This window comes from Brachycentrus maculatus, unplaced genomic scaffold, assembly GCF_059751285.1.
Source record: "Brachycentrus maculatus isolate JH-2025_06_01 unplaced genomic scaffold, ASM5975128v1 h1tg000342l, whole genome shotgun sequence".
In the NCBI taxonomy this organism is placed as follows: domain Eukaryota; kingdom Metazoa; phylum Arthropoda; class Insecta; order Trichoptera; family Brachycentridae; genus Brachycentrus; species Brachycentrus maculatus.
In genome coordinates this window covers 339,889-367,008 of record NW_028281091.1, presented here as the reverse complement: position 1 = coordinate 367,008, position 27,120 = coordinate 339,889, and the positions used below count along the sequence as shown (strand labels likewise).

Genomic DNA, 27,120 nt, shown 5'->3' with positions numbered 1-27,120 from the left:
TTTTGCGTTATTTGCGTTCAACGCAACGCGACATCGTACCAACGCAGTGCACCATATGACGCGAAATTGAAAAAAAAACACATCTTTTGAAACTGTGAAATTCAGAATATAAGATTTTTTAAATATATATTTTAATATGCGGTAGTACAGTGGTTAAAACGTTTGTAAACCATACAAAATGTTCAAGTTCGAATTCTGATTTGAAAAATCGATATAAAATAGTGTCCTACACGTTAAAAACCAGCCCATTAAAACGACATCAATTTTAAAATTTACTCTAGATTTCACCATTCCCGATGTAGCGTAGGTCGGTTGGTATGTATATTATTAATGTCCGTTTCATCACGTTAAATACGACAGCTCTTATGAGCTCAATTTTTATAATTTACATCAATTTAAAATTCACTGTAGATTTCATCATTTCCGATGAAGCGAAGGTCGAATGGCATGTATATTATTAATGTCCGTCTCATCACGTTAAAAACGACAGCTCATTAAAATTACATCAATATTAAAATTTTAATATAAATTTCATCATTTCCGATGTAGCGACGGTCGGGTGGCATGTTCATCATTAAGGTCGGTTTCATCACGCGCTGGGGGCGCCGTGGGGTCGGTCCGCGCGCGCGACGTCGGTCGGGTGCGGCGTGAATGGACGGAGATCGGGATTTCATCACAGCGGCGCGTCGAACATCTGCAGGGACCGCGTGATGACCTCGTCCTTCAGGCACGACTCCATGAACTCCTCGATGGTGATGACGCCGTCCTGGTTCAGGTCTAGCTTTCTGAACACCCTGTCGACCTGAGAAGGAGATATATAGAATATAAATAAAAGTAAATTGTGCGATGAGCGATGAGCGATGTGACAGTAGGGAGAAAGAGTGACAGGCGATTTGACAGTAGGAAATAGAGTGCCAGGCGATTTGACAGTAGGAAATAGAGAGACAGGCGATTTGACAGTAGGAAATAGAGAGACAGACGATTTGACAGAAGAAAATAGAGTGACAGGCGATTTGACAGTAGGAAATAGAGTGACAGGCGATTTGACGGTTGGGAAATGGAGTGATAGGAGATATAATGGTAGATGAGATGAGAGGTAGGGGATAAAATGACAGATAGATAACAAGTGACAAGCGATATGACGGCAGACAAATACAGAGTGACAAGCGATATGATGATTGAAAAATAGAGTGACAAGCAATATGACAGACAGAGTGACAAGCGATATGATGGCAGATGATAAAGAGTGACGGGCGATATGACGGTTGGAACATGGAGTGATAGGAGATATAATGGTAGATAAATGAGAGGTAGGGGATATGACGACAGACAGACAGTGACAAGCGATACGACAGCAAGTAAATAGAGCAACAGGCGATATGACAGTTGATAAATGAGTGACAAGAGATAAAATGACAAAGAGAGATACGACAGTAATGAGTGGCGTGGGGTAGAATTACAGGAGATACGGAGCGACGGGCGATAGATAAAGAGTGACGGGAGATGAGACGGAAGATTAATGAGTGGCGGGGGATAGAGTGACATGGAATTCAGAGTGACTGGTGATATAATGGTAGATCATTGAGTGGCAGGGGATACAGTGACAAGGAATACAGAGTGACTGGCGATATGATGGTAGATTAATGAGTGGCAGGGGATACAGAGTGACAGGCGATATGATGGTAGATTAATGAGTGGCGGGGGATACAGTGACATGGAATTCAGAGTGACTGGTGATATAATGGTAGATCATTGAGTGGCAGGGGATACAGTGACAAGGAATACAGAGTGACTGGCGATATGATGGTAGATTAATGAGTGGCGGGGGATAGAGTGACACGAGATACAGAGTGACACGGATGCGGCACCTGCTCGCGGCAGCGCCGGTCGTCCTCCACGTGCTGCGCGCGGCGGCCCATGAGCTCGTGCACGGCCTGCACTATGTCGGCCAGCTCGGCGCGCGAGATGCAGCCGTCGCCGTTGGCGTCGTACAGCCGGAAGGTCCAGCGCAGGCGCTCGTAGATGGAGCCGCGCAGCAGCGTCGACAGCGTCACCAGCAGGTCCTGAAGAAGCGACACAACTTTTTCAAAGGTGTCTCAACATGAAAAAATCAATATAAATGAAACATGTCGCCCACTTCTTTCAAGAACGTCATAAATCAAAAAACTTGATATTTCAGGAGAACGTTTTTAAAGTTGAAACATATAACACAATGTATCAAAAATAAATATCAAGTCACTTATTGAACTTTTTACTGTGCAACAGATCTTTTTAGGTAAAACATGAAGGTTTTTTCTCCGTTTGAAAAATATTAAGTATATTTAAAAAAATAATTACACAATACCTTTTCTTCAAAATGCAAAAACAACACTTTCTGCCCTGTAGCGGGTAAATATTAAGTTAAAAATATGCCGCTTTTGCTGGGATACAGTACATTTTCTGAGCATTCCGAAAACATGCACAACTGAAAATCGACGATTTTTGATTTATGACGTTCTTGAAAGGAGTGAGCAATGTGTCATTCTAACTAACTAAACTAACTAAAAAATCTTCGCCTCTTCCACATTCACGCATCTCCTCACACAACCCGCCGATTACTCCCCCTTCTGACCTGACCACGCCTAAGTATTAGGAGTACTTGATCATGCCAATTTTTCTTTGGTATTCCTCTGCTTCTAATTCTATATATAAAATACACTTACCCGAAAACTGATGGCTCCGTTACAATTGACGTCGAAGGCTTTGAACACATAATGCGCGTACATCGTGGCATCTGAAAAACAATAAAAAATAATAATATACACCTGTCATAGGCTGGTGTAAGTGATCACTTTATACAAGTGCGACATTCAGCATTCTGCCCATGATAGACAATCACAATACTCAAATTTTGGAACACATACATCATCATAGATCCACGGCGACATTACACATCCCTGTTTAACACCTTTTGAGATGCCAAAACAAGATATTTGTTTCTTTTGTTAGAGCCATAGTTTCTAACACCTTATCACATAACAATAACTAATTTTCGTCTAAAAATGGACATGTCGGGTTTTGAAGTTGATTTGCAAACTGAGGTATGGAAGTCCACATCGGGTTCAGGGCACTACTGATGTTGGTAAATATAAAGCTATAAATGTGTCACCCGACCTGCCCGCGTAGGTACATAAGCATAGGTACACTGGACGAATAGGTCAAGTCAACGTTCAATATTCGTAATATTTTAAGTGTGCCCAAATTCAGGATTTGGTATACTTGGAAGTTACTTACAATATTTTAAGTGTGCCCGAATTCAAGATTGAGATTTATTTACAATATTTTAAGTGTGCCTAAATTCAGGATTTGGTCTACTTGAGAGTTACTTACAATATTTTATGTGTGCCCAAATTCAGGATTAGGTCCACTTGGGAGTTTAACATAATATTTTAAGTGAGCTTAAATTCAGGATTTGGTCCACTTGGGAGTCACTTACAATATTTTAAGTGTGCCCAAATTCAAGATTGAGATTTATTTATAATATTTTAAGTATGCCCAAATTAAGCATTTGGTCTACTTGGGAGTAATTTACAATATTGTAAGTGTGCCCAAATTCTGGATTTAGTCCACTTGGGAGTTACTTACAATATTTTAAGTGTGTCCAAATTTAGGATTTGGTATACTTGGAAGTTGCTTGCAGTATTTTAAGTGTGCCCAAATTCAGGATTAGGTCCACTTGGGAATTCAACATAATATTTTAAGTGCGCCCAAATTCAGGATTTGGTCCACTTAGTAGTTCTTTGAGTGTACGTTGAAATGTCAAAAATGAATGTTAAAAAATTACTCCAAATTGGAGACAATCCAGATTTGTGAACGAGTATTTGGACAAATCTAAATGTTGTTTTAAACATTATTTGAAGCATTGTATTTGGTAATCTCATATCGCTCACTCCTTTCAAGAACGTCATAAATAAAAAATCGACAATTTTCAGTTGTGCACGTTTTCGGAATGCCCAGAAAACGCACTATATCCCAGCAAAAGCGGCATATTTTTAACTTAATATTTACCCGCTACTGGGCAGAAAAAATTGTTGTTTTTTGCATTTTGAAGAAAATATATTGTTTAATTATTTTTTTAAATATGCAAAATATTTTTCAAATGGAGAAAAAAGCTTCAGGTTTTACCTGAAAAGATCTTTTGCACAGTAAAAAGTTCAAAAGGTGGCTTGATATTTATTTTTAATACGTTGCATTATATTTTCAAACTTTAAAAACGTTCTCCTGAAAAATCAAGTTTTTTTATTTAAGACGTTCTTGAAAGGAGTGAGCGATATGTTTGAACAATCAGACACTTGCTCCCCTATACCCGCGAGCGTTGCCGTCTGCCCCGTTTAAAAATAGCACGGGTTCGTGACGTGCACTGTACGATAACGTATAAACGTGTCAACAGAGCGCGGCCCAGAATGCAGCTCACTACAGACGCGGAGTGACAACACGGCCACTTGTCACCCATTCACGTATCGATCGGCCGACGCGATATGCGGCGACACCGGTCACCTATCAATTAGGGCACCGTCTCCCGGTATCGGCCGTTTGGGCCCGCGACGAATATCGAAGAATCCATTACAGTGGAACCTCTCAATTCGTATTATTTTTTTACATCTCATCAAAGATGAAGAAGACTATGAAAGTCTGGGCATTTACGGGGCTGACGACCGTCATAGGCTGGTTTTTAATTGATCACTTTACGCACGTGTAACATTCACCAATTCTACCCATTATTGACAACTATATACCACGGTAGCGGGGGGCTGATCACCTTTCCTTCATGTGTAAACGATCAAGATAACACTGCGTTTATATGACGCAGTGCCCTATGCACCATTGGGTTTAAAAATAATAAAAAATAAAATAAAAATATTTTTTTTTAAAAGTTTTAATTTGTACCAGAAGATGAAAACATCTGTCGTTTTCGAAACTAAGAAAAAGAAGATCGAGAAATTGAGAAAAATACACTCACTGCCGTGCGGGAAGAACTTGGCGTAGATGTCCTTGAACGAGTCTTCCTGGACGACTCCCTCGGGACATTCCTAGAACATGAAAAAAAACAAAAATTAATTCATTTTCAATACCAGTGGAAAAAAATATTATCAGCATATCACAATGGATCATTCTCAAGATGTGTCATTATTGGCTAATAAATTAATATGAAAAATCACAATCGGTGTATTTGTGTATTTGGGTAGTATGTTTTCTAGGGATGGAAAGATTGATAAAGACATGGAAAGGAGAGTGAATGCTGGGAACAAAGTGAATGGTGCACTGAAATCAGTTATAGCAAATAAAAACCTATCAGCGGAAGCCAAACTGGCAGTGCACAACGGAGTCCTGGTTCCAACTCTAATGTATGGAAGTGAAACATGGAGTTGGCAAAAGAAGGATAAAAGTAGACTGAATGCAGTCGAAATGCGATCTCTCAGAAGAATGTGCGACAAAACGATGTATGATAGATGTGCGAATAGTGAAATAAGGAAGGAATGCAAAGCTGAGATAAGCATTATCGATAAAATTAAGAAAGGTGTGTTGAGATGGTTTGGACATGTAGAACGAATGACTGAGGAATGAACGGTTAAACAAATTTATGAGGCGAATGTTAGTGGGAAGAGAAGCAGAGGAAGACCGAGAAAAACATGGCACGATCAGGTATGCCAAATACTTGAAAGTGGTCAGGTTAGGAGTCGTAACAATCGGCGGGTATGTATGAGGAGATGCATGAACGTGGAAGAGGCGAAGAATGTTTGCAAGGACAGAGTGGTGTGGCGCTCTATTCTCTCTGCCTACCCCTGCGGGGAAGCGGCGTGATGGTTAGTTAGTTAGTTAGTTTCTATCGGTAGCATTCTTATTGGTATCTGTAGGGAACTAAGGGAGATATGAAGGTTTAAACTTTACACATTTTAATAAAACGAAAAACGTGCGTTCGCATACGTCATCAAATTTTACGTCATCGGGTGTTTTATGGGGCGTATCCCTTTATGTATCTGCTGTATAGGGCTGTAATAGTGTGGATTTTTTGTTTACATCTACACTACCGTTTGTGTTATACAAATATGAGGGGAGGGGGGACCATATACATCAACAAATAGAGCCGCCAATAATTAAGCAAAGTCGCCATTATTAAAATAAGTCCATCGTTTCTGTGACGTCATTCATTACCAACTTGCGAAAACAGCGTTTTTACGAAGGCGAATTTTGCAAAATCAAATGATGAATGAAAATATTGATTATATCGGGTGTTATAAACACTTCACGAGTCTAATACAATCCTTTATAGGTTGAGTATGTTAAATTATATATTCCTCCCGTCTGACAAAAGATCCATTCTTACGATACAATATTATGTATGTGTATTCGTTCTACGCCTTCGTAGTGTAATGGTCAGCAGGCTAGACTAACGTACCGGAGGTCCCGGGTTCGATTCCCGGGGGGGGGGGGTCAGTTGAATATAAGTGATTTTTCTAACTAACTAACTAACCATCACGCCGCTTGCCAGCAGGGGTAGGCAGATAGAATCGATCGCCACACCACTCTGTCTTTGCAAACATTCTTCGCCTCTTCCACGTTCATGCGTCTCCTCATACATACTCGACGATTATTTATCCTGTATATATATATATATATATATATATATATATATATATATATATATATATATATATATATATATATATATATATATATATATATATATATATATATATATATATATATATATATATATATATATATATATATATATATATATATATATATATATATATATATATATATATATATATATATATATATATATATATATATATATATATATATATATATATATATATATATATATATATATATATATATATATATATATATATATATATATATATATATATATATATATATATATATATATATATATATATCTCTGCATCCGTAGTGTAATTGTCAGCACGCTCGGCTACCGTTCTGGAGGTCCCGGGTTCGATTCCCAGGGGGGGTAAAATAAATATTAGTGATTTTTTCACTGTACTATTTATTCAATATTACCCTGGACTGGTACCTGAAGCGGAGGGCTGATCACCTTTCCTTCATGTGTAAACGATTAAGATAACACTGCGTTAATATGACACAGTGCCCTATGCACCATTGGGGTGCAGATAAGGGTTTTATTAATTATATATATATATATATATATATATATATATATATATATATATATATATATATATATATATATATATATATATATATATATATATATATATATATATATATATATATATATATATATATATATATATATATATATATATATATATATATATATATATATATATATATATATATATATATATATATATATATATATATATATATATATATATATATATATAGCTGTAAACTCAAATAACAGAGATAAGATGGAAGGCTATTGATACTCAAGGCAAAATATATCGTTTGGAAGTGTTTTTCTTTCGAGAAACAAGGCAATAAATTCTATTTTTAGCGGATTTATTTGCCCTGCGAGCAAAACTTTCTCTTTTATCGCAAAAAAATAATGGAGAAAGCTCTCCAAGGTTTACTACTGTTTTGAGAACCATCTCAGACCTGGACCCCTGTGACCAAAATCATGCGCCCATTTTATTTATTTATTTTTTAATATAGAAAAATATTATTGGACTGGTTTTGCCTAGAATTTTCACTCATGAATTACATGAAATTATAGTAACTTTAAACATTAAGAGTAAATCCACTCACGAGTAGGCATAGGCTATGAAACTTAAAAAGTTGAAGCCCGAGTAGTGTCATGATAAGCGGTGTTGCATAAGCCGTAGCTAGATTTCAGAGTCACTTGGACGTTAGGTAATTCAAAAAATCTTCATCTACAACATTTTGAGTGTGTCCAAATACTTGTTCACAGATCTGGATTATCTCCAATTAAAGGAGCTATTTTTTATATAAAATATTTGGTGCGGCGTTCTATTCCCTCTGCCTACCTCCGCGAAAAAGCGGCGTGATGGTCAGTTAGTTAGTTAGTTAGTTCTTGGCGCTACATAAATTATCCAAAATTATTTTTATTATTAAAGCTGTATTTTTTTTTCAATGTATTTAATGAGTGGTTAAAAAGCTAACCTTATGTGTGACATTGGGAGCGCGTTCGTGCAGGTAACACTTGGCGTGCGGCTGTGGCGTGATTTCGTATTTCACTGTCGGTTTTATTTGCACTTCGCACGCGAAGGGTTAGGTCGAATTTGATACCAAATGATTGCAAATTGATGGGAAATTACGCGCGTTTTAAACCGACTTGACGTTTTGGGCGTGTCTAAAGGATTGGTACAAAAATAGGTCTAAATAATTGGTACAAAAATATGCCTAAAAGATTGGTATAAAAATACACACTTTGGCTTTTTTAAGGGAATGATATCGGCGTTATTTTAGCTCTCCTCGTCCTCGGGCTGTAGGTCCTTCTGTCATATACAGCGTCACCTAGGCTATGCCTTGGGACCATGTTATCTCTCTGCAGCACCCATGAATTCTTTGGTCTTCCTCTAGATGCCTTTCTATGGGGATTGCCTGGTTCACAATATGATCAGGGTCTCTGCGCCCTATGTGCCCATACCACCTCCAATTGCCTTTCCCCTACCTTACTATTGATGGCTGTTACAGCCAGGCTCCCACGAATGCGTCGACTCTTTATTCTGTCTCTAAGGGACACTCCAGCTGAGCACCTGAGCATTCGTATTTCAGCAGTTTCTCGTTGCCTAGAGTAGGTGAAAACAATATTCAGCTTGATCATCTTTTTCAACGCAAAATTTTGTTCACCGATGAGGCATATTTTTGGTTAAATGGCTGTGTCAATAAGCAGGATTGCCGAATGTGGTTCAAATCCAGAAGCCTTTGTCGAGACGTGCTTGTATCCATTCAAAGTCACTGTTTGTTGTGCTTTATGGGCAGGTGGAATCACCGGCCCGCATTTTTTGAAAAGACGATGCCGGCCAGAATGTTACGGTCAATAGAGAGCGCTACAGAACCACGATTACTGACTTTCTTTGTACCTCAGTTGAATGGAATTGCTGTGACAGAGCTGTGGTTTTGACAAGATGGCGCAACATGCCACATGCCACTGTAGGAGATGTAGCTCCACCGTCGAGTTTGCAGCGCTGGCGTGAGCAGGACGGAAGCGTAACATTTATTTGAATAAAAGGAATAACGTAAGTACAGCATTCTTTCATTTTCATTCTGGCACCACTTCTTCTTTGCATTAAAAATCACGATCACCACACGTGATCACGAATCGCGGCAACACGTCGCCACACAATATAGCAACTTGCTACAAGTGACCGCAGCAACTTAGCAATTACCACAGCAACTAGCTATACCACCATCAATTTGCGGGAAATTCGAATTTGTACACCTTTGAACAAAACGTACCCCCTATATAACGTCAGCCACCTTTCTGCGCTGGGCGGACCCATTCGTGTGGCGTATTATCGAGTTTGTTCATTATACTTGACCTATAACGTAGGCGCCTTATCCACAGTGCTGATCGACACGCAGACCCGATATAAGCGCCGATAAGGCCGCGAATCATTTTGTCAATAATTGTTTCGACTCCGTCAGCTAAAGGCGCCATCACACCAGCGAGGGTGTTATACATGCTGATGCTTGAAGGGTCGCAAGTGCGCAAGGGCCCTTACAGCCTCACTGTCCGTTTAGGGACCTACACGAGCAGTTTTGCCATATCGTTCACTCCTTACAAGAACGTCATCAATCAAAAAACTTGATTTTTCAGGAGAACGTTTTTAAAACATAAAAATATAATACAATGTATTAAAAATAAATATCAAGTCACTTATTGAACTTTTTACTGTGCAACAGATCTTTTTAGGTAAACCTGAAGGTTTTTTCTCCATTTGAAAAATATTTAGTATATTTAAAAAAAAAAAAATGAAAAATACATTTTCTTCAAAATGCAAAAACAACACTTTCTGCTCTGTAGCGGGTAAATATTAAGTTTAAAATATGCCTCTTTTGCTGGGATATAGTACATTTTCTGGGCATTTCGAAAACATGCACAAATGAAAATTGACGATTTTTAATACATGACGTTGTTGAAAGGAGTGAGCGATATGGCAACACTGTACCCGAGTCACCGCAAAGACGTCATAATATCAGTGAGGATCCTCACTGTCCGTTTAGGGTCAAGACGTCATAAAACCAGCGAGACGAGGATATTAGATCGATGATGCGAAATGAAACGATGAAAATCCCTAAAATGCACACCAAGGTTACTTAATTTTACTAAATCTATTTTTTGTCCGCCTCCGTAGTGTAATGGTCAGCACGCTCGGCTACCGTTCTGGAGGTCCCGGGTTCGATTCCCAGGGGGGTTTAATAAAAATAAGTGATTTTTTCACTCTAATATTTATTCAATATTACACTGGACTGGTACCTGAAGCGGAGGGCTGATCACCTTTCCTTCATGTGTAAACCATCAAGATAACACTGCGTTTATATGACGCAGTGCCCTATGCACCATTGGGGTGCGGATAAGGGTTTTATTATTTATTATTATTTTAATAGTCAAAATTGCACACCTTAACTAGATTTCGAGATTTACGTCTGTTATTCACGCCCTATTTTATTTTTATTATTTCATTTTGGAAAAAAAAGCTTCACAAACGTATGTCCGCCTCCGTAGTGTAATGGTCAGCACGCTCGGCTACCGTTCTGGAGGTCCCGGGCTCGATTCCCAGGGGGGTTTAATAAATATAAGTGATTTTTTCACTCTAATATTTATTCAATATTACACTGGACTGGTACCTGAAGTGGAGGGCCGATCACCTTTCCTTCATGTGTAATCGATCGAGATAACACTGCGTTTATATGAAGTGGTGCCCTATGCACCATTGGGGTGCGGATAAGGGTTTTATTATTTATTATTATTTTAATAGTCAAAATTGCACACCTTAACTAGATTTCGAGATTTACGTCTGTTATTCACGCCCTAATTTTATTTTTATTATTTCATTTTGGAAAAAAAAAGCTTCACAAACGTATGTCCGCCTCCGTAGTGTAATGGTCAGCATGCTCGCCTACCGTTCTGGAGGTCCCGGGTTCGATTCCCAGGGGGGTTTAATAAATATAAGTGATTTTTTCACTCTAATATTTATTCAATATTACACTGGACTGGTACCTGAAGTGGAGGGCCGATCACCTTTCCTTCATGTGTAATCGATCGAGATAACACTGCGTTTATATGAAGTGGTGCCCTATGCACCATTGGGGTGCGGTAAGGGTTTTATTAACGTATGTAGATCCAAAGGCACTAATTTTTTTGTATGTAAAACAGATGTTTTACATACAAAAAAACAGATGTTTTACATCAGGAAATTTTGTTGTTTTCATGGGTATATGTTTTTTTTAAACATGGATGACTTGACTCACAGATAATACTTGGGCGCATATATTTTGTTGGTGTATCAAACAATTTATCACCGGTTTAAAAATATGTACGTCATTCGGTGGCCGCGGGTTGGCCGCCCATGATTTAGTACGTCATTCGGTGGCCGCGGGTTGGCCGCCCATGATTTAGTACGTCATTCGGTGGCCGCGGGTTGGCCGCCCATGATTTAGTACGTCATTCGGTGGCCGCGGGTTGGCCGCCCATGATTTAGTACGTCATTCGGTGGCCGCGGGTTGGCCGCCCATGATTTAGTACGTCATTCGGTGGCCGCGGGTTGGCCGCCCATGATTTAGTACGTCATTCGGTGGCCGCGGGTTGGCCGCCCATGATTTAGTACGTCATTCGGTGGCCGCGGGTTGGCCGCCCATGATTTAGTACGTCATTCGGTGGCCGCGGGTTGGCCGCCCATGATTTAGTACGTCATTCGGTGGCCGCGGGTTGGCCGCCCATGATTTAGTACGTCATTCGGTGGCCGCGGGTTGGCCGCCCATGATTTAGTACGTCATTCGGTGGCCGCGGGTTGGCCGCCCATGATTTAGTACGTCATTCGGTGGCCGCGGGTTGGCCGCCCATGATTTAGTACGTCATTCGGTGGCCGCGGGTTGGCCGCCCATGATTTAGTACGTCATTCGGTGGCCGCGGGTTGGCCGCCCATGATTTAGTACGTCATTCGGTGGCCGCGGGTTGGCCGCCCATGATTTAGTACGTCATTCGGTGGCCGCGGGTTGGCCGCCCATGATTTAGTACGTCATTCGGTGGCCGCGGGTTGGCCGCCCATGATTTAGTACGTCATTCGGTGGCCGCGGGTTGGCCGCCCATGATTTAGTACGTCATTCGGTGGCCGCGGGTTGGCCGCCCATGATTTAGTACGTCATTCGGTGGCCGCGGGTTGGCCGCCCATGATTTAGTACGTCATTCGGTGGCCGCGGGTTGGCCGCCCATGATTTAGTACGTCATTCGGTGGCCGCGGGTTGGCCGCCCATGATTTAGTACGTCATTCGGTGGCCGCGGGTTGGCCGCCCATGATTTAGTACGTCATTCGGTGGCCGCGGGTTGGCCGCCCATGATTTAGTACGTCATTCGGTGGCCGCGGGTTGGCCGCCCATGATTTAGTACGTCATTCGGTGGCCGCGGGTTGGCCGCCCATGATTTAGTACGTCATTCGGTGGCCGCGGGTTGGCCGCCCATGATTTAGTACGTCATTCGGTGGCCGCGGGTTGGCCGCCCATGATTTAGTACGTCATTCGGTGGCCGCGGGTTGGCCGCCCATGATTTAGTACGTCATTCGGTGGCCGCGGGTTGGCCGCCCATGATTTAGTACGTCATTCGGTGGCCGCGGGTTGGCCGCCCATGATTTAGTACGTCATTCGGTGGCCGCGGGTTGGCCGCCCATGATTTAGTACGTCATTCGGTGGCCGCGGGTTGGCCGCCCATGATTTAGTACGTCATTCGGTGGCCGCGGGTTGGCCGCCCATGATTTAGTACGTCATTCGGTGGCCGCGGGTTGGCCGCCCATGATTTAGTACGTCATTCGGTGGCCGCGGGTTGGCCGCCCATGATTTAGTACGTCATTCGGTGGCCGCGGGTTGGCCGCCCATGATTTAGTACGTCATTCGGTGGCCGCGGGTTGGCCGCCCATGATTTAGTACGTCATTCGGTGGCCGCGGGTTGGCCGCCCATGATTTAGTACGTCATTCGGTGGCCGCGGGTTGGCCGCCCATGATTTAGTACGTCATTCGGTGGCCGCGGGTTGGCCGCCCATGATTTAGTACGTCATTCGGTGGCCGCGGGTTGGCCGCCCATGATTTAGTACGTCATTCGGTGGCCGCGGGTTGGCCGCCCATGATTTAGTACGTCATTCGGTGGCCGCGGGTTGGCCGCCCATGATTTAGTACGTCATTCGGTGGCCGCGGGTTGGCCGCCCATGATTTAGACCCTATGGTCCAAATCGTGTGAGAATCTGCGCTGTTATGACGTTACTTTAACCTTTTCCATGCGGTGCTAAAATAAAACGTGTTGGGTAGTCACTACTCAATAAAAAATAATAAAAATTAGCCGTTTTAAATCGAAAAAATACGGACATTCATAGCTAATCCCATCAATTAATTATAAATGAAGTAAAAAATTATAATAATTTAGATTTATTTGCCGAAAACATTGAAAAACTTTCTGGCAACGCTCACGAAACAAGCATAGGTCCGCTCTTGTCGGGAGCCCAAAAGCTACTGACCGCTAGCCAGAGAACATTGGGCTTTGAGCTCCTCACGCTTGTACAGTGCAATTATGCAAGAGCGAGATGCGAATATAGTGTCGCGGTTCCCGCACACTCTTCACGCGCTGTTTATATATATAATACCTCCGATGTACCTGATAAATTGTGATTATTATTGATATTATTTTTTAAATGAATGCGTAAATATGTTATGGAGGAATATCTAAAATCTTAGCCTTGTATTTACTGTATATATAGATATTATGATATTATGGTTATTAGAAGCAATGTGTACTAGGTACACAACACCGGGAAGGCAGGGTTAAAAGCATTGGAGCGTAAAATATACATGGTGAATATTGTCTATTTTAAATCTGGACTTCGGCCAACATTCTGTATACAGAGAAAAGTAATCAATTCCTAGCAAACATTTCGTTTCGGGGCGTCAAAATGCTCTGAAAAACGTCCCTATTTTAGTAGATAAAAATACAATTTTGAGTGTGTCCAAACGCTTGTTCTAAAATCTAGGTTTTCTCGTGTTGACGATCAAAATAACACTGCGTTCACATGATGCAGTGCCCTATGCCCTATGCACTGGCCAGAGTCTAGCCATCCAATCCGAAGATCATTAAATACAGCATTGTCCCGCAAAGTGTGTACGGGGTGATTAGTAGATGTGAAAAAAAAGTGTTTTTGCCTAGAATTTTCACTCATGAATTACATGAGATTATAGTAACTTTAAACATAAAGAGTAAATCCAATCACGAGTAGGCATAGGCTATGAAACTTATAAAGTTGAAGCCCGAGTAGAGTCGTTATAAGCGGTGTTGCATAAGCCGTAGCCAGATTTCAGAGTCACTTGGACGTTGGGTTATTCAACAAAAAAAGTCTAGTTTTGTGAAAATAACACAATTGTCACAAATTTAGATTGCCTACGCTCAGTTAAGTAGGCTCACATTTGGCACTAAACATAATATCGCTCACTCCTTTCAAGAACGTCATAAATCAAAAATCGACAATTTTCAGTTGTGCACGTTTTCGGAATGCCCAGAAAATGTACTATATCCCAGCAAAATATGCATATTTTTAACTTAATATATACCCGCTACAGGGAAGAAAGTGTTGTTTTTGCATTTTGAAAAAAATGTATTGTTTAATTATTTTTTTAAACGTACTAAATATTTTTCAAATGGAGAAAAAACCTTCAGGTTTTACCTAAGAAGATCTGTTGCACAGTAAAAAGTTCAATAAGTGGCTTGATATTTATTTTTAATACGTTGTATTATATTTTTAAACTTTAAAAACGTTCTCCTGAAAAATCAAGTTTTTTGATTTATGACGTTCTTGAAAGGAGTGAGCGATATGTAAAATATGTTACCATAATATGGTAACATATAACCAGGTTCGATCCCCAGGAGGGGTCAAAAAATATAAATGATTTTTTCACTCTAATATTTATTCAATATTACCCTGGACTGGTACCTGAAGCGGAGGACCGATCACCTTTCCTTCATGTGTCAACGACCAAGATACCACTGCGTTTATGCGGTGCCCTATGCACCATTGGGGTGCGGATAAGGGTTAGAGAGATAATATGGTAAATATGCACCTCTGAAATTTCTCAATTTGGTAGGTGTACCTTGGATAGAAAAACTTTTCCCAAAATTAAAATAAAGGTCCGTTATATCGAGGTTTTACTGTATTTCTGGCATAGTAACCCTCAAAAGTCGTGGTAGCCAAAGGGATAAGACAGGAACACATCGCTCACTCCTTTCAAGAACGTCATAAATCAAAAAAACTTGATTTTTCAGGAGAACGTTTTTAAAGTTTAAAAATATAATACAATGCATTAAAAATAAATATCAAGCCACTCATTGAACTTTTTACTGTGCAACAGATCTTTTTAGGTAAAACCTGAAGGTGAATTTATCTCCATTTGAAAAATATTTAGTATATTTAGAAAAATAACCAAACAATACATTTTCTTCAAAATGCAAAAACAACACTTTCTGCCCTGTAGCGGGTAAATATTAAGTTAAAAATATGCCGCTTTTGCTGGGATATAGTACATTTTCTGGGCATTCCGAAAACATGCACAACTGAAAATTGACGATTTTTGATTTATGGCGTTCTTGAAAGGAGTGAGCGACATATAATATTGTACACACTCTAATTTATTGCGTGGCTATCCTCACCACTTAGGCTTATTACGCTGGCATATGATGAAGTGGGGAATAAATTCGACATTTTGGCAGCGGTTCAGGCAGCTTTGATAAACTTCACCCTGGTACTTTGTCCCGAGCCGGAAATGCAGAGGGGCGCATATCCGGCGCCGGAAGCGGCCGCAATCTGGCACTTCCGGTGACAGCTATGGCGCCGCTCTGCCCGACCGCCATGAGAAATGACTGTACAAATTTGTTTCACAAGCGATTTTACTTTTTACGGAAGAAATGTCTGTATAAATTTATTTTACAAGCGATTTTATTTTTTACGGAAGAAATGCCAGTGCTAATTTATTTTACAAGCGATTTTATTTGTTACTGAAGAAATGCCTGTATAAATTCATTTTGCAAGCGATTTTACTTGTTACTGAAGAAATGCCTGTATAAATTCATTTTACAAGCGATTTTATTTCTTACTGAAGAAATGCCTGTTTAAATTCATTTTACAAGCGATTTTATTTGTAACGGAAGAAATGCCGATTTAAATTTATATTATAAGCGATTTTATTTTTTACTGAAAAAATGCCTGTTTAAATTAATTTTACAAGCGATTTTATTTTTCACATCAAAATGCCGCCTACTTAAGCCGGAATTAACGATTATCATTATCATATCATTATCAAATTATTATCATACCATTTTCAATTCATTATCATATCACTATCAAATTATTATCATACCATTATCAAATCATTATCATATCACTATCATATCATCATCATTGTCATGATCTTCATCATTATCATTAAAATTTTAATCATCATAATCATTATCATAATCATTATCGTTATCGTCAATATTTTGTATTTTTATCATTTTCATGTCATCATATCATTTTCATAATCTTCGTCATTATCACTTTCCTCTTCATTATCATTAAAATTATAATTATCATACCATAATCATTATAATCATCATTATCGTTATGGTCACTATTTAGAATTATTATCATTATAATTATCATCATCGTTGGCATTATCATTATCATTACCATTAACATTGTCGTTATCATTGACAATATAATTATCATTACCATTAAAATTGTCGTTATCATTGATATTATAATTATCATTATCATTACCATTAACATTGTCGTTATCATTGACATTATAATTATCATTATCATTCATTATATCAGCAGTCGTAACAAAATAAGAACTCACCGTCTTGAATCCCCTGTACATGATCCTAATCTCCTGCCGGGAGAACTTGGTCTGCCTGCAGAGGTCGTCCAGCGCCACGGGGATCGGCTTGGGCACCCTGGCCGGCTCCAGCTCGTACACCACCTCCTCCATGGGCGAGTCGGGCGGAGTCGCCATCCTGCGGCGCTAGCTGCCTCCCGGGTCACTGTCCGCTCGAGGCGGGAAGGGTCACAGCGGTCCGAACCGTGTTGGCGCTCAGTCGGAGGGTCACTGCGGCCCGAACCGTGTTGGCGCTCAGTCGGAGGGTCACTGCGGCCCGAACCGTGTTGGCGCTCAGTCGGAAGGTCACTGCGGCCCGAACCGTGTTAGCGCTCAGTCAAAAGTCACTCCGGCCAGAAGCGTGTTGACGCTCAGTCAGAGGGTCACTGCGGCCCGAACCGTATTGGCGCTAAGTCAGAAGGTCACCGCGGCCCACTGAATTGGAAGATCACTGCGGTCTGAACCGTTAGCACTAAATTAAACGGTCACAGCGACCCGAATTGTAGCGTGTTTCCACTGAACTGAGAGGTCACTGCGATCCGAAGCGTATCACTGGACTAAGAGTTCACTGCGGCCCAAAGCGTGTTTCCACTAAATTGAACGGTCACTGTGGCCCGAAGCGTGAATTGAAGACACCGAATTGAAAGGGCACTGCGGTCCGAGGGGTTTACACAATGAATTGAAAGATCACTGCGGTCTGAACCGTAAACACTCACGTCAAATGGTCACTGCGGCCCGAAACGTATTACGACTGAATTGAACGGTCACTGTGGTCCGAAGTGTGTTAGCACTCAGTCACAAGGTCACTACGATCCGAAGCTAAAACGCTAAATCAAAATGTCACTAAGGTAGTGAAACGTCGTCAGCGCCAAGCTGAAGACAGTTAACCGTCATTTAATTTTATCTACATATATTGAGTCGAAAGGTCACAACGGCCTGGATATTGTGTCAACACCGAGATGTGAATGGTCGCTGCGGTCTTGAAGCTACGTCAATGTGGATTTAAAAAAAAAACAGTCAGCGGTCTAGCGACTTTGTTGACCTAAAGGAAAATAATGTAGCAAACATTTTGATTTAAATTACTTATAATTCATGGAGTGTCCCTTAGAGACAAGATGAAGAGTTGACGCATTCGTGGGAGCCTGGCTGTAACAGGCATCAATAGTAAGGTAGGGGAAAGGCAATTGGAGGTGGTATGGGCACATAGGGCGCAGAGAACCTGATCATATTGTGAACCAGGCAATCTCCATAGAAAGGCATCTAGAGGGAGACCAGAGAATTCATGGATGCTGCAGAGAGATTACATGATCCCAAGGCATGGCCTAGGTGACGTTGTATATGACAGAAGGACCTACAGCCTGAGGACGAGGAGAGCTGACTCCGACAGTCCACAAAGACGATAAGTTGGGATGAAGCCAGGAAGAGGACTAATAATTCATGATTATTTTGTCCGCCTCCGTAGTGTAATGGTCAGCACGCTCGGCTACCGTTCTGGAGGTCCCGGGTTCGATTCCCAAGGGGGGTAAAATAAATATAAGTGATTTTTTCACTGTAATATTTATTCAATATTACCCTGGACTGGTACCTGAAGCGGAATGCTGATCACCTTTCCTTCATGTGTAAACGATCAAGATAACACTGCGTTTATATGACGCAGTGCCCTATGCACCATTAGGTGCGGATAAGGGTTTTTTTATTTTTTTTATTTATTTTATTTAATTTTATTTTAGAAGTGAAACTTCTTAAGCGGCTATAATTAGACGGGAATTGAGAGTGAAAATTGAAAGGGTTAGGATGATTTGTGTACGCGGAACGAATGAGCGAAGAAATAACAGCAAAAACAATTTAAGAGGCGAACGTAGTCGGAAATAGGACCAGAGAAAGACCGAGAAAAACTTGACACGATGAAGTATTTCAAATACTTGAAATGGGTCAGGTTAGGAGTGGGAATGATCGGCGGGTATGTATGAGGGGATGCATGAATGTGGAAGAGGCAAATATAGATTGGCGTGGCGTTCTATCCTCTCTGCCGACCCCTGTAAACACCCAAATTTCCAGTAAACTTCTTCATCTATATCGAGAGTACAATAATACATTATCGATAAGTATATATGAACGAAATTTCAGACTAGCGTTTTTTTCCATATTTTTTATAAAAAAGAGAAATATTTGTGTTTTTTTAATTATTATTTACACAAAATTTTCAATCTCATGCTTTTTCTGTGAGCCTAAGCGGCTCATTATTAGAAATAGGTAGCAAATTGTGGTAGAGTGGGTTCCAACCGAGAAACTCTGACTCAAGAGTCCGCGACACTAACCACGGGACCACAACCCGACACATTTTTATCATTTTCTGTACCTAATGGTGCATAGGGCACTGAATCGAAGCAGTGTTATCTTGATCGTTATATACATGATGCGATATTAAATAAATACAAGACTAATCGCTTTTGTTTATTTTGACCCTGTGGGAATCGAACCCAGGATTATTATTATATAGCAAAATGGTAGCCAAAAGCTGTAATTTTTTTTAAATTAAAAAAATATATTACTTACATAAGTCATATATCGCTCACTCCTTTCAACAACGTAATATTAAAAAAAAAAACTGATTTTTCAGGAGATCGTTTTTAAAGATTAAAAATATAATACAATGTATTAAAAATAAATATCAAGCCACTTATCGAACTTTTTACCGTGCAACAGATCTTTATAGGTAAAAAAAACCCTGAATGTTCTTTCTCCATTTGAAAAATATTTAGTATATTTAAAAAATAATTAAACAGATCATTACCGTGCATGTTTTCGGAATGCCCAGAGAATGTACTATATCCCAGCAAAAGCGGCATATTTTTAACTTAATATTTACCCGCTGCAGGGCAGAAAGTGTTGTTTTCGCGTTTTGAAGAAAAGGTATTGTTTGATTACTTTTTTTAAATATTCTAAATATTTTTCAAATGGAGAAAAAAACATTCAGGTTTTACCTAAAAAGATCTGTTGCACAGTAAAAAGTTCAATAAGTGGCTTGATATTTATTTTTAATACATTTTATTATATTTTTAAACGTTAAAAACGTTCTCCTGAAAAATCAAGTTTTTTTTATATTTGACGTTGTTGAAAGGAGTGAGCGACATGTCAGGCAGTTATGTTATATTAAAGGAATGGGTGAATGATCAAGAGTTTATTTTATGAAGATTGTAAAATGTGTATATTCTTAATTTTTCTCTCTTCTTTGTGTGTATATTAGGTAAAAATGGATAAAAACAATAAAAAATGTATTAAAAAAGAACTCCACCGACAAGACACACAAGGTGGCTTGGTGGGTCTCTGCCAAATAATTATTTTATAAGTAAATATATTTAAAATTGTGATTTAAATAAATGTATACAATTTACGTTAATAATAAAATATGTACTCATTGTTAAATAAAACAGATTTTTCGAGTCTACTAAGTTGTTTTTAATTGTTTAAAAACACATGCAAAATAACAATTCGTTTAAAAATGCCATAACTAGGCGGAAATATTGTCACAAATTTAATTTTTACGTGTTTTTTAACATTAAAATACAACTGAGTAGACTCAAAAAATCTGCGTGTGATTTGAGTAATAATAATAATAATAATAATAAAACCCTTATCCGCACCCCAATGGTGCATAGGGCACTGTGTCATATTAACGCAGTGTAATCTTGATCGTTTACACACGAAGGAAAGGTGATCAGCCCTCCGCTTCAGGTACCAGTCCATGGTAATATTGAATAAATATTACAGTGAAAAAATCACTCATATTTATTTCACCCCCCTTGGGAATCGAACCCGGGACCTCCAGAACGGTAGCCGAGCATGCTGACCATTACACTACGGAGGCTGACAATACATAAATTAAAATGGATTTGAGTAATACATAAATTAAAATGGAGTTCTACAAATCAATGAATAGTCTAAGAATATATTTTATATATTATAACAAACCTTAGCTGTATATTATAGTTTAATACTTAAATTCACGATATATATTTGCGTTGGAGTTTAAAAAAATACACCAAAATATAACGTCAAGGTACCGAAAATCACTCTCGTATGACAGGTGTGTAGAGACAGACACTGCGCGTAACTTTGCGCTTTTCGCACACAGCGGGCTGTTTTTTTCGCGTATATTTCGACTAGAAATGAACGTCAGGTATTTGTGATTGTTTGCGGTTCATTTTCGGGCGGTTTTGCCGTGTTTCAGCCGACGCGACAGTTCCCGCGCTACGCCCGGACTCGACTCGCGGGTCAACAATATGGCGGGGGGAGAACGGGACGGCCGAGCGTTCCCAAACTGTAATCGAACCGACGCCTTTTCTCAATATTCGATAAAGCATATCATATCAACTTAATCTTTCCGGGAGTACGAAAATTGATGTCGGACTTTCTCTGGGGAGTGAGTTCTTTTAACATGATTTTTTTATTAAATCGATGTATTATGAAGATAGAAATTGTGTTCAAATAATTTTTAAAAACATTAAAAAACACCTCTTGGAAATATTTTTCAATTATGACAAAATTACACACAAATATCCACAGATGTCATTGCTATACAAGTTACATCATACTAACTGACAGACGGACTTCGAAGTTCATTAACGTCGATACTTCTTCAGGAAAATTCGCAACGACGCGTCGTTGTCGTCTGCGGTCTGGACGGAACAGAGGTTAGGTTAGATGCGGTCTGGACAGAACAGAGGTTTATTTATTATTTATTTGCTACTTCAGTTTTCCCTCTTCCATGGCTCGAAGAGACCTTTTTACCAACATTAAATAAATCTTATAAAGTATACATGTACATAAATCTATGTAAGGCATAGTCAAGTGCTCTTAATCAGAAGATAATCCAGATTTGTCAACGTCGCGACGTTCATTTACGTCCATACTCCCGTAAAGGTTCATTTTAATTAAACCCTGGTAACACTTAACGTAATTGAACTAAACCGACAATAAATTCACATGGGGATTATTTACATTATAATCAAATGCTTCGTTCAATAAATTTAATAAAATTGAGTGATAGGAAAAACTATTTGAACAGTTACATTCCAATTGGAAAAAAATATTTTGTTGCCCTCTGCTCTAATAGATACGAGTGACAAAAATGTAAGCTTGGAATTGAAATAAATAATACTAATGTTGAAAAATATGTCGAATATCATCCGACATGGGACCTAAGAGGAAATAATCCATGTCGAATGAGATTCGACATTGGACCAGTAAGGATTAAAATAAATAATGAAAATGAATGATATCCCATCCTTGTCTCATGTCTCTTCTTATATGTAGACTTTTCTTATGCATAGGTGTGTAGAACTGTAATTGGTAGTCATGAATTTTTTGTTTGTATTCTGATTTATCATATATTGTAACTGTTGTTCTTCCTTACAATAAAATAAAATAAAAAATAAATAAAATAAACTCTCTGGATGACCGAAGAAAATCAGCCAAAGTGATTCTCTTTTAAAAATGGTTAAACTCACATTACAACACATTAAAAGCACATTGAATCGCCGGAACGTATATCGAGTTTCCGGTCGGATCACCGAGTGAACAATACAAAATATAGTACATTAATGTTAAAAATACATACCATTTGCTGTTATCAAACTCGAGATGAAATCATATGTAATAATAAAAAATATATTACTCTGCGAAGGTTTGACATTCGCTGTAATATTTTCTCGCGCACGCGCCATTTTGGAAAACTCATCTAGCGAGTACTGTCAGCAGGGAAAATTTGTAGCTTAAGTAGGTACTGTGGCCAGGGGTAGCCAGTGCCTCCTGTATTAAACTGTTGACAAATTCGTGTATTTTCGAATAATTATTTTAAAATATGTTACATACATAAGAGTAACATATATAATATTCCCGATTAGTTATGCCCATTACTGATTCTAAGAATTTAACAAGGTACCTACCAGTGGCGTGCCTAGGGTTTATCAGTAAAGCAAGCCCATTATTTTTCACATTCGTGAATACATGATGTACCTATAATTTCTTCACCTCATATCATTCCCAGTATAGTAAGCACCCAGAAAGTATTATAAATATAAACAATGTATTGTAATCATTGTAAAAATATGCTAACATGTAACTTTTGTAAGGTATAGCCATCACCTTGAAATAAAGAAAATGTTCACTATAGTAAAATATCTTCCTCAGATATTAACCATAACCAATAAGTACCATCACCATATAATGGCATGCATAGTGTTTAATAATCATGTAAGCGCGCGATAATTTAAAAATGGTCACACATTAATTATGTATTTTTAATCATTTGGTCTTGATTTAGTCATTTTTATTTGGAGTTGTTAGGCAAGCCGGGCTTTTGGGCTTCTAGGGAAGCACCGCCACTGGTACCTACATTATTATATATTTTTTTTAAAGTAGATACTGTAGCTAGCGCCTCCTGTATTAAACCGTTCACAACTTCGTGCGTTTTCGAATAATTATTTCAAAATATGTTACATACATAAGAGTAACATATCACTCACTCCTTTCAAGAACGTCATAAATTATAAAACCTGATTTTTCAGGAGAACGTTTTTTAAGTATAAAAATATAATACAATGTATTAAAAATAAACATCATGCCACTTATTGAACTTTTTACTGTGCAACAGACCTTTTTAGGTAAAACCTGAAGGTTTTTTCTCCATTTGAAAAATATTTAGTATATTTTAAAAAAATAATTAAACAATAACTTTTCTTCAAAATGCAAAAACAACACTTTCTGCCCTGCAGCGGGTAAATATTAAGTTAAAAATATCCCTCTTTTGCTGGGATATAGTACATTTTACGGGCATTCCGAAAACATGCACAACTAAAAATTGTCGATTTTTGATTTATGACGTTGTTGAAAGGACTGAGCGGTGTGTACTTTCTTTTTTCTTACTTTTCCATTCGGCCAGACTGAGTCGCAGCAACGCTCGACCGGGTGTAGCTAGTATATCAATGGAAATGAAACAATTTGTAATAAAAACACATTTTATTAGCTTAAATCATAGTTCTTAAAAGTATTATTTAAAATTATTGCTTCCAGAATCATCAAAATTCATAATATAACAAAGTCTTCGAACACGCCAATTGCTTTTTTGGGAAAATAAACTACACACCTATCCACCGAAATGCTCCTTAGCTCGGAAACATCTGTTTCAATGTCATTTTTGTGTGTGCATTTGCCGCGTTTGCCATTTATACAAAACTTGTGTAAGACCCATCACAGTGTAATGGTCAGCGCGCTCGGCTACCGTACCGGAGGTCCTGGGTTCGATTCCCAACAGGGGTGGTCCAATAAATACAGTTCATTTTTTTTACTCTAATATTTATTCAATATTACCCAATATGCCAAGTTTGCCTCGGTCTTCCACTGCTTATATTTCCAACTGCATTCGCCTCATTTATTTGTTCTGCTGTTCTTTCTTCACTCATTCGTTCTACATGCCCAAACCATCCCAAACCACGTTCCTTAGTTTGCTGGATAGTCGTCATCTCAGCCTTGCACCCTTTCCTTATATCAACATTGGAACATCTACCATACATGGTCTTGCCGCACTGAGAGATGGCATCCCGACTGCATCCAGTCTACTCTCATCCTTCCCAAACCATCCCAAGCCGCCTTCCTTAGTTTGCTGGATAGTGCTCATCTCAGCCTTGCACCCTTTCCTTATATCACCATTGGAACATCTACCATACATGGTCTTGCCGCACTGAGAGACGGCATCCCGACTGCATCCAGTCTACTCTCATCCTTCCCAAACCATCCCAAGCCGCCTTCCTTAGTTTGCTGGATAGTGCTCATCTCAGCCTTGCACCCTTTCCTTATATCACCATTGGAACATCTACCATACATGGTCTTGCCGCACTGAGAGACGGCATCCCGACTGCATCCAGTCTACTCTCATCCTTCCCAAACCATCCCAAGCCGCCTTCCTTAGTTTGCTGGATAGTGCTCATCTCAGCCTTGCACCCTTTCCTTATATCACCATTGGAACATCTACCATACATGGTCTTGCCGCACTGAGAGACGGCATCCCGACTGCATCCAGTCTACTCTCATCCTTCCCAAACCATCCCAAGCCGCCTTCCTTAGTTTGCTGGATAGTGCTCATCTCAGCCTTGCACCCTTTCCTTATATCACCATTGGAACATCTACCATACATGGTCTTGCCGCACTGAGAGACGGCATCCCGACTGCATCCAGTCTACTTTCATCCTTCTACATGCTAGACTTTCATACATTAGGGTTGAAACCAGGACTCCGTCGTGTACTGCTAGTTTAACTTATACTGAAAGGTTTCACCTAACTACCCGTTTTAATAAATAATCCAGCACAAATTTACAACATTTTGTAAAACATCAACCAAATACTTGTTCACAAATTTGGAGTATCTCCAATTAGGAGTTATATTTTACATGATTTTTTGACATCTCAACAGAGATGAAGAAGAATACGGGAGTCTGGGATAGTGAAAAGGATAATATCTAGCGTTTCTCCTCGTGTATGTGAATATAATCCAGGATTCGGACGTCACATACAAAAGAAACAGTTTCTACTCAATAAAAAGCTTCTTTCATCTCACCATAGTTGTCTCTATAGAATTCAAGCACCACGTTTCGAATTTGAACAGTATATTCCAGAATATTATCAATATTATAGAATAACTTCTAGAAGTTAGACCTCACATACTAATAAAACAGTTTCTGCTCAATAAAATGTGTTTTTTTTTCACTCTAATATTTATTCAATATTACCCTGGACTGGTACCCGAAGCGGACGGCTGATCACCCTTCCTTCATGCTTAGAACGATCAAGATAACACCACGTTTATATGATGCAGTGCCCTATGCACCACTGAGGTGCGGATAAGGGTTTAAAAAAAAAAAAGATCACTTAAGCCAGCCTATGACGGTCGTAAGCCCCGTAAATGCCCAGACTTCCATATTCTTCTTCATCCATGTTGAGATGTCAAAAAGACATGCAGTATAAATTGATCACAAAAAGTGAAAAAAAAACATTTTTTCGAGACGAAAAATACAAGGTGCATTTAAGAAATTATCCATTTTTGTACTATTAAATTAATGTTAGAAAAAAGCTTTACAAATCGGTGCTATTCTTGTTGAAATCCAACTAGTTGAGAGATGCAACTAATTCAACTGTCTATATGTCTGCCTCCGTAGTGGTCAGCACGCTCGGCTACCGTACCCGAGGTCCCGGGTTCGATTCCCGGGCGGAGGGGTTCAAATAAATACAAGTGACTTTTTCACTATAATATTTATTCAATACTACCTTGGACTGGTACGTGAAGCGGAGGGCTGATCACCCTTCCTTCGTGTGTCAACAATCGAGATGACGCTGCGTTTATATGACGCAGTGCCCTATGCACCATCGGGTGCGGATGAGGATTAGAGGAAGAAGGATTTACAAGGTTGATTTGTCTTGTTTATAGCGATTGTACGATTGTGGTGATCACCATTTGAACGCCTATAAATACCTAAGAAAATCATTGCCTAGAATTTTCACTCATGAATTACATGAAATTATAGTAACTTTAAACATAAAGAGTAAATCCACTCACGAGTAGGCATAGGCTATGAAACTTATAAAGTTGAAGCCCGAGTAGGGACATGATAAACGGTGTTGCATAAGCCGTAGCTAGATTTCAGAGTCACTTGGACGTTAGGTAATTAAAAATTATTTTTTTTCATTCGAGCCCTTATGTAGATGCACCGCACCCCAATGGTGCATAGGGCACTGCATCATATACACACACACAGTGTTATCTTGATCGTCAACACACGAAGGAAAGGTGATCAGCCCTCCGCTTCAGGTACCAGTCCGGGGTAATACTGAAAATCATACAGGGAATGACGCGTCTTCTAGGCGATTCCGTGTTGACTATACTAATGTGTAAAGGGAACTAGCCGTAACTCAAGTTGCGGCTGTTTGGCGTAACACGGCCCAAAGCATTCTTATACCTGG

At 39.3% G+C, this 27,120-nt stretch overlaps 1 protein-coding gene across 1 annotated transcript; it reads right to left on the bottom strand.

Moving 5' to 3' along the window:
* Positions 1 to 17,310, bottom strand: LOC148303883 (A-type potassium channel modulatory protein KCNIP1). Its single transcript, XM_088269242.1, has 5 exons — positions 17,089 to 17,310; positions 5,000 to 5,069; positions 2,703 to 2,773; positions 1,869 to 2,063; positions 1 to 802 (listed from the first exon to the last, which is right to left on the bottom strand). Exons 1-5 carry the CDS (start codon positions 17,242 to 17,244, stop codon positions 674 to 676), a joined length of 621 nt encoding a protein of 206 aa, XP_088125368.1. The 5' UTR covers positions 17,245 to 17,310; the 3' UTR covers positions 1 to 673.
* Positions 17,311 to 27,120: the final 9,810 nt, after the last annotated feature.

Coding starts and splice junctions, on each gene's coding strand:
- LOC148303883 (XM_088269242.1), bottom strand. CDS start 17,244: ATGGCGACTCCGCCCGACTCGCCCATGGAGGAGGTGGTGTACGAGCTG. Junction 2,774..4,999: donor CAAGTTCTTCCCGCACGGCA/GTGAGTGTATTT, acceptor ATTGTTTTTCAG/ATGCCACGATGTACGCGCAT. Junction 803..1,868: donor ACCGGCGCTGCCGCGAGCAG/GTGCCGCATCCG, acceptor TCTCCTTCTCAG/GTCGACAGGGTGTTCAGAAA.